The 15,160-nt window shown below is 39.3% G+C and overlaps 1 protein-coding gene across 3 annotated transcripts in view; it reads left to right on the top strand.

Moving 5' to 3' along the window:
* Positions 1-13,415, top strand: part of ATAD2B (ATPase family AAA domain containing 2B) — a 167,823-nt gene extending 154,408 nt beyond the window's left edge. For 2 of the 3 annotated variants that reach the window (XM_034766601.1, XM_034766600.1), the window contains exons 26-28: positions 7,010-7,137; positions 7,932-8,060; positions 9,927-13,415. In XM_034766601.1, the coding sequence (XP_034622492.1) occupies positions 7,010-7,137; positions 7,932-8,060; positions 9,927-9,968 (299 nt within the window). In that variant the 3' untranslated portion in view covers positions 9,969-13,415. The remainder of the gene's footprint in view (positions 1-7,009; positions 7,138-7,931; positions 8,061-9,926) is intronic. The other variant, XR_004645254.1, reaches the window with a different exon arrangement.
* Positions 13,416-15,160: the final 1,745 nt, after the last annotated feature.

Below are 15,160 nucleotides of genomic sequence, written 5' to 3'. Positions count from 1 at the left end.
AAGGCCACTTCAGAGTCTTAAATCTTGGATTGAGTGCTGTAGCTATCTTTAGAAATCTCACATTGGTACCTTCTTTGCGTTTTGTCAAATCTGAAGTGAAAGTGTTCTTAAAATGAACATGTGCTTGGGTCATCATCCAAGACTGCTATAACATGAAATATGTGGCAGAATGTGGGTAAAACAGAGTGTAAGACATACATTCTCCCCCAAGGAGTGCAGTCACAAATTTTATTAACGCATTTTTTTAAACGAGCATCATCAGCATGGAAGTATGTCCTCTTGAATGTTGTCCAAAGCATGAATGGGCATATGAACGTTTAATTTATCTGGCATGTAAATTCCTTGCAATGTCAGCTACAAAAGTGTCATGTAAATGCCTGTTCTCACTTTCAGGTGACATTGTAAATTAGAAGCTGGCAGCATTATGTCCTGTAAATGTAAACAAACTTGTTTGTCTTAGCAATTGGCTGAACAAGAAGTAGGACTGAGGGCTTGTAGGCTCTAAAGTTTTACATTATTTTGGTTTTTTTGAGTGAAGTTATGTAACAAAAAAATCTACATTTGTAAGTTACACTTTCATGATAAAGATATTGCATTATGTTACTTATGAGGTGAATTGAAAAATACTATTTATCATTTTTACAGTGCAAAGATTTGTAATAAAAATGAGCCCTGTACACTTTGTTTTCTGTGTTGTAATTGAAATCAATATATTTGAAAATGTAGAAAAGCATCCAAAAATATTTAATACATTTCTATTGGTATTCTATTGTTTTAACAGTACGATTAATTTTTTTGAGTTAATCACGTGAGTTAACTGCGATTAATCGACAGCCCTAGCCATAATTAAAGAGGAGGATCAGCTTTTGGTGAAGATGTCTTTGCAGGCTTCACTTGATGTGGCCAACATTGCAGCCAGATCTATTTCTCTCACTCCTCCCGCCTCCCCCCCCCCCGGCTTCAGTTGTCTGGTTTCCAGCAGGAGGTATATTGAGGAGTTACCATTTAATGGCCACAAGCTCTTCAAGGACTTCAAAGATGGCTGACTTCATACCCTAAAACACTCTAGGGCTACGCTTAGATCCTTGGGGATATACAGGCAAGTAAAAGAAAATTCACCAGGTCTCAATCTGCACAAAGCTCCCATCTAGCTCGATTTTTACCTTCTGTAGATTATCTGAACCACGGCAATATGGGGTCGAGAGTCTCTTAAAAGGAACATAACAACTACCTTGCTTGCTTCATCCCAGCCATCAGCATCTTCCAAGCTCCAGTTTTTATGGGTTGACTGAGAGTCTGAACCACTGGATAAGAGTTTTTCAGCTGCAGCAGTCTCTACCTTTTCCGCATGTTGGACACTGCTTGCCTGTGTTGTGTCTTCCCCCTCCCCACCGCATATATATAGATGTATAGATAGATAGATATCTCTAATATATACCAGCATGTGTAGGAGACTATGACATCAAACAAATGGGTGTTGGAGTATAACCAGAGTAATCTCCATCCTACCCTCCCATCCCTCTTCAGGGACCCCCCTCACAATCAGTTGCAGAAAGAGAAGATCACATCGATCCTAAGTCTAGGGGCCACAGAACCAGTTCCACTTCAACACAAAGGAAAAGTATTTTCTGATACCCAAGAGAAACAGATGTTGGCAGCCAATATTAGATCTCAGACAAGTGAAGAAGAATGTCAAATATCTGAAATTCAGATAAGTCTCTCTAGCAGCTATAATTCCCTCCCTGAAGTCAGAGGACGGTTTGCAGCTCTCAGCCTCAAAGATGCCTACTTCCATGTAGCGATTCAGCCCTTTAATGAAAGATTTCTTCATTTCATAGTTGTTCACGATCACTACCAATACCAGATCCTACCCTTTGGCCTTTCTTCCACCCCAAGGGTTTTCTCAAAAATTATGGTGGTTGTAGCGCCCACCTTCATTGTCTAGGTATAACAGTTTTTCCCTACCTCAACCACTGGCTTCTCAAAGGATGGTCTTATCAGGAGGTGCTGTTGGCAGTTAAAACAACAACTTTACTTTTCCACAGTTCAGGCCTACAAATAAATGTGGAGAAATTGGCCTTGACCCCTACACCGTGAATACTTTTCAGAGGAGCGTTTCTGGATTTGATGATGGCTTATCCTCCCTCCCAATAGGTTCCTCGCTCCAAAGAACCTTATCCAAAGAATGCAGCACAGTCCTCAAGTCTCTGTTTTTATAACACAGAACCCTAGATTACATCTTTGATGTTTCCAGGTGTGGCTCAGGACATTTTACATGCCCAACAGACACAGTCTGAACAAACGGGTGTCTAAACCAAGCTGGGTGCAACAATCACTCACCTGGTAGAAGGATCCTTCCAGAGTTTGTGCAGGAACCCCATTACTCCAGAATCCCTGTACTGTCATAACATTGGACCCTTCTCTCTTGGGATGGGGAGTACGTTTGGGTTATCACTCAGGCCAGGGCAAATGCTCACAACAAGAACAGTGCTTGCAAATCAATCTGCTGGAATTGAGGGCAGTTAGAAGTGCATATCCATCAATGCCATTGCTTTAAAGGTTGTCAACAAGATCAAGCAGGACCATGCCAGGGTCATTTTGAATGCACCAAGTTTGGTTTCCTTACCTTATCAGACTCACCTGTGACCCTCTGTGGCAGCTCCTATTTGATTCTCGACTGTCTCAATGTGTATCGAACACTTCACCCAAATCTGAATGTTCTGCAACTCCAAGCATAGTGTCTCAATGGTTCTTGGAACTAAAAGCATCCTGTTCATTGGGAGTATAATTCGTGCTGTTAAATATCAGGAAAATCTACAAGATAAACTTACCTCCAGAAATGAAGCAGATACCATCTTTGTTGTAACTGCCATCATCTTTCACATTCTAGTCATCTTTTTCTTGGATTATCTGTTGGAATTGAAGACATTGGTCTCTGTATGTGAGTTCCATCAAGGTTCAATTAGTATCAATAACAGCTTTCTGTTTGCCAGTAGAAGGTTTCTCAATTTTTGCACATCCAGCCACAAGGAGGTTCATGAAAGATCTTATGAATCTTTTTCTGATGATTAGAGATCTTACTCTGCTTTGGGATCTCAACCTTGTTAACTGTTAAACAAGCTTTTGAGCCACTAGCTGTGTGTTCTCTGTTACATTTGTCTATGAAAGTGGCCTTTTTGGTGGGCAATGCTTCTGCTTTAAAGTTTGGGGAGAGTGGGGCTGTAATGGCAGGCCCTCCATTTGTGTTCTCCAGGGAGAAAGTATCATTACAACCTCATCCAAAATTTTTACCTAAGGTTTCTTGTGAGTTTCACATTAACCAAACTATTCACCTTTCAGTTTTCTTTACTAAGCCTCATAACTCTCTATGCAGCAAGCCACCTTCCTTCCATACACTAGATGTTAAGAGAGCATTAGCCTTTTACTTGAACAGAACCAAACAATTCAGGAAGTCCCCTAGACTTTCCCTCCCTCTGTTGCAGATAGGTCTACGGGATCCAGTATCTTCATGCAGATTGACTATAAATGGATCTCTGAATATATTATCACCTGTTGTGGCTTGGCTGTTGCTCAACCTTCTGTACGAGTGACTGCACATTGATCTACTAGATCAGTCTACATCTGTAGCCCTGTTCGTGGATGTTTGCAGAAATCTGCTGAGCTGCAACATGGGCTTCACTACAGACTTTTTCCTACCATTGTGCTTTGGTTCACGCAGCTAGATCAGATGCTGCAGTAGGCAATGCAGACCTCTCTTCAGTGCTGGACTCTGTTCTGAACCTCCCACTTCCTTAAGAGGTTGCTGTGGTGAAGCCACCTGAAGTGGAGTACTCACAGAGACACTACTTGAAGAAGGAGAGGTTACTCATCTTGTGCTGTAACTGGAGTTCTTTGAGATGTCAGTCTGTGTGGATGCTCTACTACCCATCCTCCTTCCCCCGCGCTTCAGAGTTTCTCTGTGGGACTTTGTGGTAGAGAAGGAACTGAGGGTGGTTTGCCCATGCGGCCATCTGTAGCCTCAGTATGGGACACAAGCAGGGCTTAAATTCTTATAGATTATTTCCCGGAGCCCCCCTTGCCCCTCCGCAACATACTATAAAAACTCTCAGGTCGTTGAAAATATTTACCGGAGCTCTGCTCTGGACAGCTCCGGCTGAATTTAGCCCTGGACACAAGGATATATAGGGCACATGTGCAAGCTGAATGCGCACAGCTACCAAATAGCTTCGATCAAAGGCTCAGGGTGCATGTGCATCTAAAGTGGAGCATCCCCAGGGAGCTCTAGTTACTGCACAAGGTGAGTAACCTCTCCTTCTCTAATGACCCAGAAGGAGCAGAACACAGCTGTCAGTTTCACTTCCTTGTTCCCCCACTGAGAAAGTACTATGTGCAGAAGAATGGGTGCAGTTCTCCACTAGATGGTGAAAGAGAGACAAATGAAGGGGGAGAAAGGAAGCTAGTATAGTGGTAGAGTAAGTTTGGGACCAAATTCTCCCTTGTTCCCTAGCCCATTAGAAGCTTGAGAGTACTGGGGAGGTAGCACACATGGCCCAGTAGGGAGGAGAGAATGTTTTATGTCAATACCCAATGGTCCCCCTTCAGTCCCAATGAGTTCCAGGTGGAGCAGTGTCCAGCCTTCCTCAGGGGTAATTATTGTAGGGCTTTGAGGTGCTGTCAGGAAAACACGAGTCACAGACATTAAATGACACCAGTAAGGGGTTTGCATTGTGGTATAGGATAGTCCAGTGAACTAGTATGCTCAAGAGACAGTTTGCTATTCCTGCCTCTGCTTGGGTATGCCTCCTCCTTATCACTCCTCCTGGGCTGGCATTGACTGAGAGTATGTTGAAGAAAACATGCCCTGCTCTGGTGTGGGGCAGAGAGCATCCCCATAACACAAGTACTTGAAAAAGTCTTGGAGCGCTTTGTAATAAAATAATATAAACATCAATTATTAAGAACAAATAAATGCTACCATAAACATATTTCTTTAAACTACTTTTCAATTCTGGCACCAGTTAGCAATCTGAAATAGTAGAAGGAAGTTTATTCTACAATTAGGCCATAATTATTATGAATTCTTGCTCTCTCTCTCAGAATGTTGTGATGAGAGAAGGGTAATTAAACTAATCATTTGGAATGTAAGGGAACACTAGGGATGTATTAGGTGAAAGCCGGTCAATCTGGAAATCTTACTTAAAATGTAAGTTAAAAAAGCCTTAATATTGATGTAGAAGTTTACTGGGAATCGCTGTGAACTTTTAAAGCTCAGGGAGATGTGACTAGAGCTCTGCAAATATCCAATTTTTCATTTCAGTGGCCTGACCAAAAAGTCTGGGAGGAAGAAAAATTATTTTGGTTTGAAGTGAAGCAAAACGAGGTGCTTTAAAAAAATAAAAAAAAATAAAAAAAATAAAAAAATTCAGCTAAACCTAAAAGGGAAAAAAACCCACCCTAGTTTTGTTTCAAACGAAACATTTATTTCCAAGTATCTTAAAAAATAAAATTGAAGCAAAATAAGAAACAAAACATAATTTTTAATCAAAAAGTTGAAACATTCAGTTTTGAAAATGTTTCAACTTGTCTGGATTATTTTTTTCTACTGAAACAGGTTGGTGAATTTAACATGGCATTGTGAAATCTTTCAGTTGACCTGAATCTGAATTTTTTGGTGAAAGAGTTGCATCTGAAAAATTTTGCCCAGCTCTAATTGTGCCTTTCTTATACTTGTTAGGATATGTGCTTCTGTGTTCTGGACGAGTGGCATCCTTCATATTTATGTGAAGGTATACCAGATAATAGAGAATTATGCTAATTAACCTACCTGTGCCTTAAGCATCTATCAGCAGCTATAAGTGGCTTGTCTTGAGCACCTGACATTATTTTTCAGATGGTAAAACAAAGTCTCAATAGTCGACCTACAGATAAGAAATCTAATCCAATGATAAATGTGATGATAGAATGACATCTGAGATCACAATAGCATCGCCAGTTGAAATTACCCTGGCCAAAGTATGGCTCAGTTGCTACTTTAAGCCTTTTAATAAAAAATCTGTCTTGTCTATTTCATTTAATAAAATTGAGAAATCCATTGCTTTGTCTCACATAAAAAAAATGTCTGCCATACCAGAGTGCCCTCCACATAGCAATGAGTGCAATTCATACGTCTTTGAAATGGAACCAAGTAGAAATGAAAAGCAAGCGCAACTAGAACTGTAGGGGACACCACTTTATAGAGAAATGAATTGTGAATTAAACTAACCAGTGAAACTGTTGCTGGGTGATACAATAAATAGATTCAAGGTATGTCAGAGTAAACTCTGACCCATGCAATTCTTTTTGCCTGTTTAATCCTGTCACACAATGTTGAAATGTCTGGTGACAGTAAGGGTGAAAAAGTACGAGTCAATAACAATTTCCATAGTGTGTGTTCTTCAAAAGCCTGATTTAAAACATTTTTAATAAATCAAATTCAGACTTTAAATAAGATGTACTCTTTTAATAGTGAGGGTAATTAAACATTGGAACATCTTGTGGAAAGTGGTGGATTTTCCAACTGTTGATGTTTTTCAATAAAGATTGTCCTTCAGTATGCAGTATTTCAACCAGAAGATATGAGCTGGTTGCAGAAATTAGTGGCCTGTGTTATGCAGCAGGTCAGACTAGATGATCTGTTGTTGACTTTGATGGGCAGTAGCTGCTTTAATAGTAAATTCTAATTATCTTCTTATATTTTCAGCCAGGTTTCCAAAACCAGGACATTGTTTACAAATGATTCTGTCCTATTCACAGCTGTCAGTAGTAACACAAGGTCAAATCTTAATTTCAATGTCTCGATAATATGGTGGTATGGACTATATAAATGCCATTAGCTATTTTTAGTGGGAGTTTGAATGGGACGTTATAGTTGAGACTATTGGAAATGTTTTACATTTAATAAATATTTTACTTTACTTTAATTTTTTATCAGTTGTTCCTGATGTGCTATAATTTTGCATCCAAATTGCAGGTGTATCGAAATTTAAGAAATCTCGAAAAGTCACTTTGGAGCCCCCAAAACCTGCAAGTCTGGAGCAGGTTCCGGAGGAGCCATTGGATATCATACCCCCTCTAATTGTTGACCATGACAGATTAAAGGTAATGGGACTGAGAACTAAATTTAGTAATTACCACTACCAACCCTTTTCAAACACATGGAAGATATTTTTATACTCTGTACAGAAAATTGTGAAGACCCAACTTCCCTTATTTTATACTGCAGAAAGTATAATCTTTTCTGTCAGCATTATTGTTTGAAGATTTTCTTTATCCAGCAATTTTTATTTAATTAGTGACAACATAACAAAATTAACTACTCATTTGTATCTTACTGCTGTATCTGCAGATACAGTAATAAATATACATATAAAAGCTTTTTAATAATTATGGTATAAAAGTCCAGTCCAGTGTTTCCAGTGCAGTTTGTGCAGACACAATTATGCAGTAATAGGGGTTGATGATGTAGTTGTGTTGATTGGTGAAGTGGAGTTAATATCTGCTCTCTTCCCGCCCCCCATCAAGTTAGTTTGTTTTTTTTTGTAGGCATCACAACAAAGGAGTTTTTTAAGAAGGGCTTTGAATGTTTACAGAGAGCTTCTCCCAAGTGTGAATATGTTTTCCATAAGTGTAGTAATTAGAGAATCTCTGCATACTGAAACAAACAAATGTAAAGAAGATCTCCATTAAGAGTTATCTGCTCTTAAGACGGTTGACAGCAGTTATATTATTTACATACTGAACCATGTTCTTGTTCTGAATATAAAATATCCTTCTAGCACATTTCAGCTTTGTCCACAAACAATTAAATGTAATAATTAGTCTCAAACAGATTTCAAGAATGAATATATGAAAAACTTGATTCTTTATTTGTGTTATGTTTTTCCTCTTAACAGAAACTACTGGATTTGTTGGTTAAGAGAAGTAACAACCTGACTGTTGACCAACTTGAGAGGCTGTACTCACTCCTTAGTCAATGCATCTATCGGCATCGTAAAGATTATGACAAATCACAGCTTGTAGAGGTAAAGTTTTACAATTTCTCTTGTTTCTCATCTGAATTTTGCAATAGACTTTGGGTAGCAATATTTCTGTATTGACTGGTGCACATTAGAAATCCTCTTGTGAAAACTATATTAACTACTAAGGATAAAAAGAAACTTAAGCAATAATGGCTTAAGGAACACAGTGACCATTAATTTCTGATATGACCCAATCCCCTTATCCTTACCTTGCAAACAATCAAACCCATGCTGGGGTGTCTCTGTTTCTGTCTCATTAAATGCGATCTTAAAGAACATAAAGAGGATGCAAATGACAAAATCCATAAAATTCAGATATAAGACTGGAGAATAGTATCAACTCATTCTCTAGAGGCGGAATACTTGTGGCACCTTAGAGACTAACAAATTTATTTGAGCATAAGCTTTCGTGGGCTACAGCCCACTTCATCAGATGCATAGAACGGAACATATCGTAAGGAGAGATATATACACGTACAGAGAACATGAAAAGGTGAGAGTTGCCCTACCAACTCTAAGAGGCTAATTAATTAAGATGAGCAATTATCAGCAGGAGAAAAAAACCTTTTGTAGTGATAATGACAAGAAGGTGTGAGGATACTTAACATGGGGAAATAGATTCAATGTGTGTAATGGCTCTTACATTCCCAGTCTCTATTCAAGCCTAAATTGATGGTATCTAGTTTTCATATTAATTCAAGCTCAGCAGTTTCTCATTGGAGTCTGTTTTTGAAGCTTTTCTGTTGCAAGATTGCCACTTTAAGTCCATTACTGAGTGACCAGAGAGATTGAAGTGTTGGCAATCTTGCAACAGAAAATCTTCAAAAACTGGCTGTGAGCCTGTTGTTTCTGTCACTGTCACCTTCACCTTAGAAATGTTTGCATTTCAGAAGCTCTATATCTGAAGAGTTTGTAAAGTACTTGGGGACTTTTGAGTAAGCATAGTGTTTTAATAATGTAAAGTGCAATTAGGGCTTAAATATCTTCCTTTAAAAAGGCTTTCAAACTGAAGAACCTGTCTTTTGCTATAGTCCAGGAATTGGCAACCTTTGGCACGCGGCCCGTCAGGGATATCAGCTGATGGGTCGGGACGGTTTGTTTACTTGCAGTGTCTGCGGGTTTGGCCAATCACAGTTCCCACTGGCCGCGGTCCCCCGTTCTAGGCCAATGGGGGTTGCGGGAAGCCGCAGCCAGCACATCCTTCGTCCTGTGCTGCTTCCCACAGCCCCCATTGGCCTGGAACGGCAAACCACAGCCACTGGGAGCTGCGATCGGCCGAACCCGCGGACGCTGCAGGTAAACAAACTGTCCTGGCCCGCCAGTGGATTTTCCTGACAGGCCGTGTGCCGAAGGTTGCCGATCCCTGCTATAGTCCATTTATAAGATTAGGTTTTAAAAAATATTAGATTCATTTCTAACCACTGGACAGTAGATGGTTATTATGAAACCTTACATTTTTGTATGATGTGGAAAAAGACTACTACTTTTCAGGGGCCATGTTTCAGATAAATGATTGGCCTTAAATCAATAAATAGAAGTATTGCTTGACAGCAGCTCTGGTCCATACCTCAGCCTTCCTCATTTAGTAATACATGGAGAGTGCATCAACTGAAGTTTTATCTTAGTATACCCACGTCTTCCCATTAACCATCAACTAGGAAAACTAATTAAAGAAGCATCAATGCAGAAAACAGTCTCCCATTTATTGTTTTCCATCTACTAGCAGAAATGATTAACAGAATTGTCTATTTTCTTATAAATTATTTGTTCAGGTTTAAAAGAAAATCATAGTAGATCTGATTATATAACACTAACTTTATTTCTGTTGCTGTATATTTATATATAATTAATGTTTGGTGTCTCTTGCAGGAAATGGAAAGAACAGTTCATATGTTTGAAACATTCCTGTGATGTCTTTGAGATGGGTGGGTTTATCCTCTTAAACTGCTCATGGGAGAGCAGTCTTCTGAGCCATTCGATTTCCAATTGCACCAAGTATGTGCAGAGCCTTGGTCTTAAGTGCTCACTCTCTTTCTTTCTGTTAAATTTGGTGCTATTGTCTCAGGTACCTGAAACCAACCAGCCTACAAGAACCAAACAGAACTTCAGACAGTTGTATCTGATATAAATAAAGAATACAACACCACAACTTGGAGATTTTTGGTGCTACAGAAACTGCTCTCATTTCTGCTCCTGTTCTCTCTACATGCATTATCTTTTGGGAAACTTCAGACACAGTGGAGCAGACCAACCAACACAGAACCTGGATAGAGCAGATATAACTAGGTTGAATTTTTTTAAATGGACAACTTTTTAAATTTTCCTTTTCAGTTTTTTTTCTTGTTCTCTGGGGTAATGGACAGAAACCTGTTTCAAAGATGGCAGTGATGCATTGTGGTAGGAAACTTTAGTAACTGGATGTACAGTAATTTGAAAATGAGGCTCTCTAGAACTGCCTTTAATGTGCCTTTTTAGTCAATTGAGAAAGATAAGGCTATTCAAATGGTTGGGCTTGTAGCAAATGGCAGAGTTAGAAAGTTGTCTTCAGAATGAAGAGCTCCAAAAGGATGATTTGCATTTCCTCATCATTGAATGGCAACCAGTATTATGATTCTAAAATGCCTGTCTTACTCTACAGAACTAAACTAAGACACACTGAAAAAAGCAACACAACTTTACCAAAACAGTGACATTCTTTTATTCTGTTGGTATATTTGTTATTGAAATAAACTACACAGTGAAACTCTCGTATGTTGCTGAAAACGAAGTGAAGAGAATATTCATTATGGGGGCTATTCTTTTTTCCCACAATTCTATTTATTTGTTGTCCATTTTAGTTCTTAGAAACAAAAGATGTTTAATTCTGGCAGGTTTCTTTCTAAAGTTTTTTTTTATTAAAGCTAAGACTTGCTGAATAGACATAGAAAGGAGAGACAGTTAGCCAAAAGTCCTGGACCCCTAGCTCACTGTAAGTACAATTTAATCCAGGCTCCCACACCTTGGGCCATGTATAGCAGTATTAACGTGGGGGGTGGGCGGGGAAGATACTTTATATGATCATTGGCCATTTGTGGACCTCTGAACTGGGCTGTGTGGATTGCAGTTCTCTATAGCTGAATAGTGAGTGTATCAGTAGTTCAAAACTTTCCTTTCTGGAAATTGGAGACCCACAATCTAGGCAGTTGCAAGAGGCAAGGACGTTGCAGTAAAAGTCTTATCACAGGCTCAGTGTTAAAACATTACCTGGGCTGATTTGTTTCAGACAAATAAGTAGAAAATGTTGTAGACAGGTTGGCTGGTGTTACCATATGTTACCGTTCATTATAACTGTTATATGTAGCTGCAGGAGCGTCTTTCCAAAATATGCAACACGTGTTTTGTTTTTAATTAGAGAAAACAATCTTGGACTACTGCAGAGATACTGAGCTACCTCAGCTTTTTCTATTTTAGTTACCAACAGTGTTGACGGAAAACTGTAACACTCTGCTACCGTTTACATGCTGAAGCTAAGGTACTTGTCTCCATGTCTTTGGCTAGTAGTAGTATGCCACTGCAGAAAAACAAACTTGGGCCTTGGGCTACTGCAGTAATCCAAAGTGCTTCTTTGTGTTTTATGTTTAAGCCTTCTAATTCTAGTTTGACCTTTTTCTCCCCCAAAATGCCACTTGTTTTCTTAATATCTAAGAGAAAAAAGTTTGAAGGCTTAGTATGCATCTAATCATACTATTCTAAATGCAACCCATGTAGAAACACTGTATATTTTGGTGAGAAAGTGCGATTAAAAAAACAAAAAACAAACAACGCAACAAAACCCCCATATTTCAAACAAGGCGTTCTTTGCTCTCTCAGATTTGATTATGGGGACTTTTTTCCTGTTTCCTTTAGTATTTATTACCATCATTCCTGTTTCAGATATTTTGCTGTCTGGTACATTAATAACAATTTTGTATTTTGATGGAAATTGTTACAAACTTTAAGATTTGATTAAATAAAATGTAGCAGATTTTTTGTAGCAAGTTTCTGGTAAAAGGGTTTTTTGCAAGTCTCAGGTTCTTGCTGCAGATTTTTTTTTTTTAAACAAATATTTATTCCAGTTTCACTTATTCAGAGAAGTATTTGTTCAGGTAGTAGCAGGACTTGTGAAAGGTAAAACTGCATACATTTTTAACATGTTGCTTAATTTGTATGAATTAAACAATTGAGTTTTTAGTCATCAGTGAGTTTGACAAGCAAATATAAGCTCACGCATAGCATTAAAGCTCGCGCCTAGCATTAAAATGCTTCCAACAGGTCAGTTCTTTTTAAAATAACTTTTAATAGTCCTTAAAAGTTGATATGGAAACTGAAAGGTGCAACTTTACTAACTGAGGAGCTGCAACTTCAATATTTTAGATCTTTTGAAAAGAATTAGCCAATCTAAATGTTTTTCTTGGGTAAAATTATACCTGCCTTTCTGGCCCAAATAATCACATTACTATATCAGGTTTTTCTTTTCCTTTACAGATGCCTGGTGGGTATAGAGTTAAAGCAGCTGTTAATCTATCCATGTGGTCTAAACTTGTTTACTGCTTGTACATCTTTAATTTTTGGTTTGCCATATAGCACTGGCAAGAATTTGTACAAATCGACCTCTATTCCTTGTTTTCTGATGTGAAAATTGCAAATAAACTCCTGTGCAAGGCCTTTTTCTTGGATCAGTAAAATGTGGCAGAGCCAGGTGGAGGTAAACTTTATGGGCCATTGGGACTGTATTGGAGGTAGTGGAACTGTTCTAGGGTGAAGTTGGTGGCTGTGGAGTTAATAGTATTTGCAAGCTTGAATCTCACCTGTGATTAATTTTTGTTTGTTTTTGTCTCCTTTTGTATTGTTGATTTTTCTCATATGCCAATGTATTTATAGGATTACTGGTTTTTTTGTATTATCTTGTCTTCCCATTTTTTGATTAAGTTGGTGGGTCAGCTCTGGCTTTTACATTCAATATATTGAATGTCAGGTCCTGCAGCTGATAGTCATTTTATTTTATTGTTTGTAATCACAACATAAGCTTGAATTCGGGCTTGTACCTGCATCTTGTGTATCTTGTACATTGGGTTATTTAGACATCGGGGAGTCCTATTGTTTGGTTAATGTATGTCTACTTTGTGGATTAAGTTGACTTCTTTCATCAACTATGATATATTTTGGATTCTATAGTTTTATTCAGAATTGTGTTAAAATTGATGTTTTGCATTTTAACTTCATTTTACATTAGTTTTAAGTAAGTTATTTAATTTTTGAACTTCTGGAAATTTTTGAACATTTTACTGTAATTTGTAATATAACTGCTGTGAAATACTTGAATAAAGATGACAAGAAAAACATGGCTTTAGTTCCATTAAAAATGTTCTTGCATTTCAATGAAATGGTAATCTCCTAACCGAATGTCAGCCTTTTTCAAGCCAGAGATTTCATTGATGTTTCAGTAGGCATAATTTAATTCTGGGATCTCACTGCTTGGTTGTTTAGGCAGTTTAGTCAGTAACTTTGCTCTCAATGTTTGCCTGTTAAAGGAAAACATCCACTTTTAATTTTGGCTAACTATTTGAAATTTGCAGTGTGGATTATAATTAAATAACCTTAAGAAGGAAAAAATCTCCCTACTGTTAGGAAATGAGCTAAGTTAAATTGTAGGGTAATGGCAAGTGGGTAGTGCTGCTTTGCTGTACATTAGCATCAAAGTGGGGCCATTGATTTCTTTTGTCTCACAGTCCTTTCCCCAGCTGAACTCTTTTTCTTCCTATGTAATGAACATTTTTCACTTCTCCAAATTGTTTTAACATTTTGGAGTGGTTTAGTTCATTTAAAGCTAAAATTCTAACTCAACCCAGGTTACAGATATGCTTCTAGAAGACTCCAAGGTTATTTTTAGAAATCCAAGCTGAAATACAAATTGGGACAAACTGTCAATATAGAGATTACGTAAATCAAGGGTTACCCAGACTTTGCCCAGCTGAGGGCCATATGGGCAGTTTACCTGGAGCTAGAAGGCTGTGTGTAATTTATATAACATGGAGCAGATACAGATGTGCAGTTCTTTAGGATTATGCCTAATTGTAGGAATTGGCATACTGAATTTTTGATCCTGTTCCCCTTTTTTGCCTTGTGTTTCGGGAATACAAAGTTCCTGTGCATGTGAAGGGGATGTGGGATAAGAAGGATGGTAACATCTTATTTCAGGTCTGATTCTCCCGTTCTGCTTTTATACACCAACCCAATAGCTTAGATAGATTTCAAGTGCCACTCTTTTGGCAAACAGTAACTTCAGGGGGATCAGAATAGAGTCTCGACCAGTTAGAGGTACACTCAGGTCCTACAACAGGGGTGGGCAAACTTTTTGGCCTGGGGGCCGCATTGGGTTTTGTACATTGTATGGAGGGCCAGTTAGGGGAGGGGGTCGTGGCCTGGACCCCACCTCCTATCTGCCCCCCCCAACTCCTGCCCCATCTAACCCCCTCTGTTCCCTGACAGCCCCCCGGGACCCCTGCCCAATCCACACACCCCCGCTCCCTGTCCCCTGACTGCCCTCAGACTCCCGCTGCCCCATCCAACCCCTCCTCTCATTCCTGACAGCCCCCCTGGGACCCCTGCCCAATCCACACACTCCGCTCCCTGTCCCCTGACTGCCCCCTACCTCCTCATTCAATCCCCCCTTCTTCCTGACTGCCCCCCCAGGATCCCGCCCCCATTCAACCTCCTGTTTCCCCCCCAACCACCATCCACACCCCCGCCCCTGACCAGGCCAGGAGCTCGGGGGCTGGGCAGGATGAGCCTGCGGACCGTAGTTTGCCCACCTCTGTTCTACAACATGTTTGTGTCTACTGCTCTGGTGTAAAAGGAATGAAACTTGTGCCTTGCTGATGTTGCCGGCACAGAGGCCCGAGGACAGCAACAGTGGGGTTCGTTGCCCGGTGTGCTTTGCGTCAATAAACATACCGGGGTGGAGAAACAATCAAAGATTATTTGAGATCTCAAAGTGGTGCAAGGAGACAGGCAAGTCTCAAATCAAGCACACCAGCAAAAACAGTTTCTCTCTTCTTATACATTTTACAACTAAGCCCCCCCTC

Source organism: Trachemys scripta, chromosome 3 (assembly GCF_013100865.1).
Source record: "Trachemys scripta elegans isolate TJP31775 chromosome 3, CAS_Tse_1.0, whole genome shotgun sequence".
Lineage (NCBI taxonomy): Eukaryota > Metazoa > Chordata > Testudines > Emydidae > Trachemys > Trachemys scripta.
The sequence above is the reverse complement of the archived record's forward strand: the minus strand, read 5'-3'. Positions and strand labels throughout refer to the sequence as shown.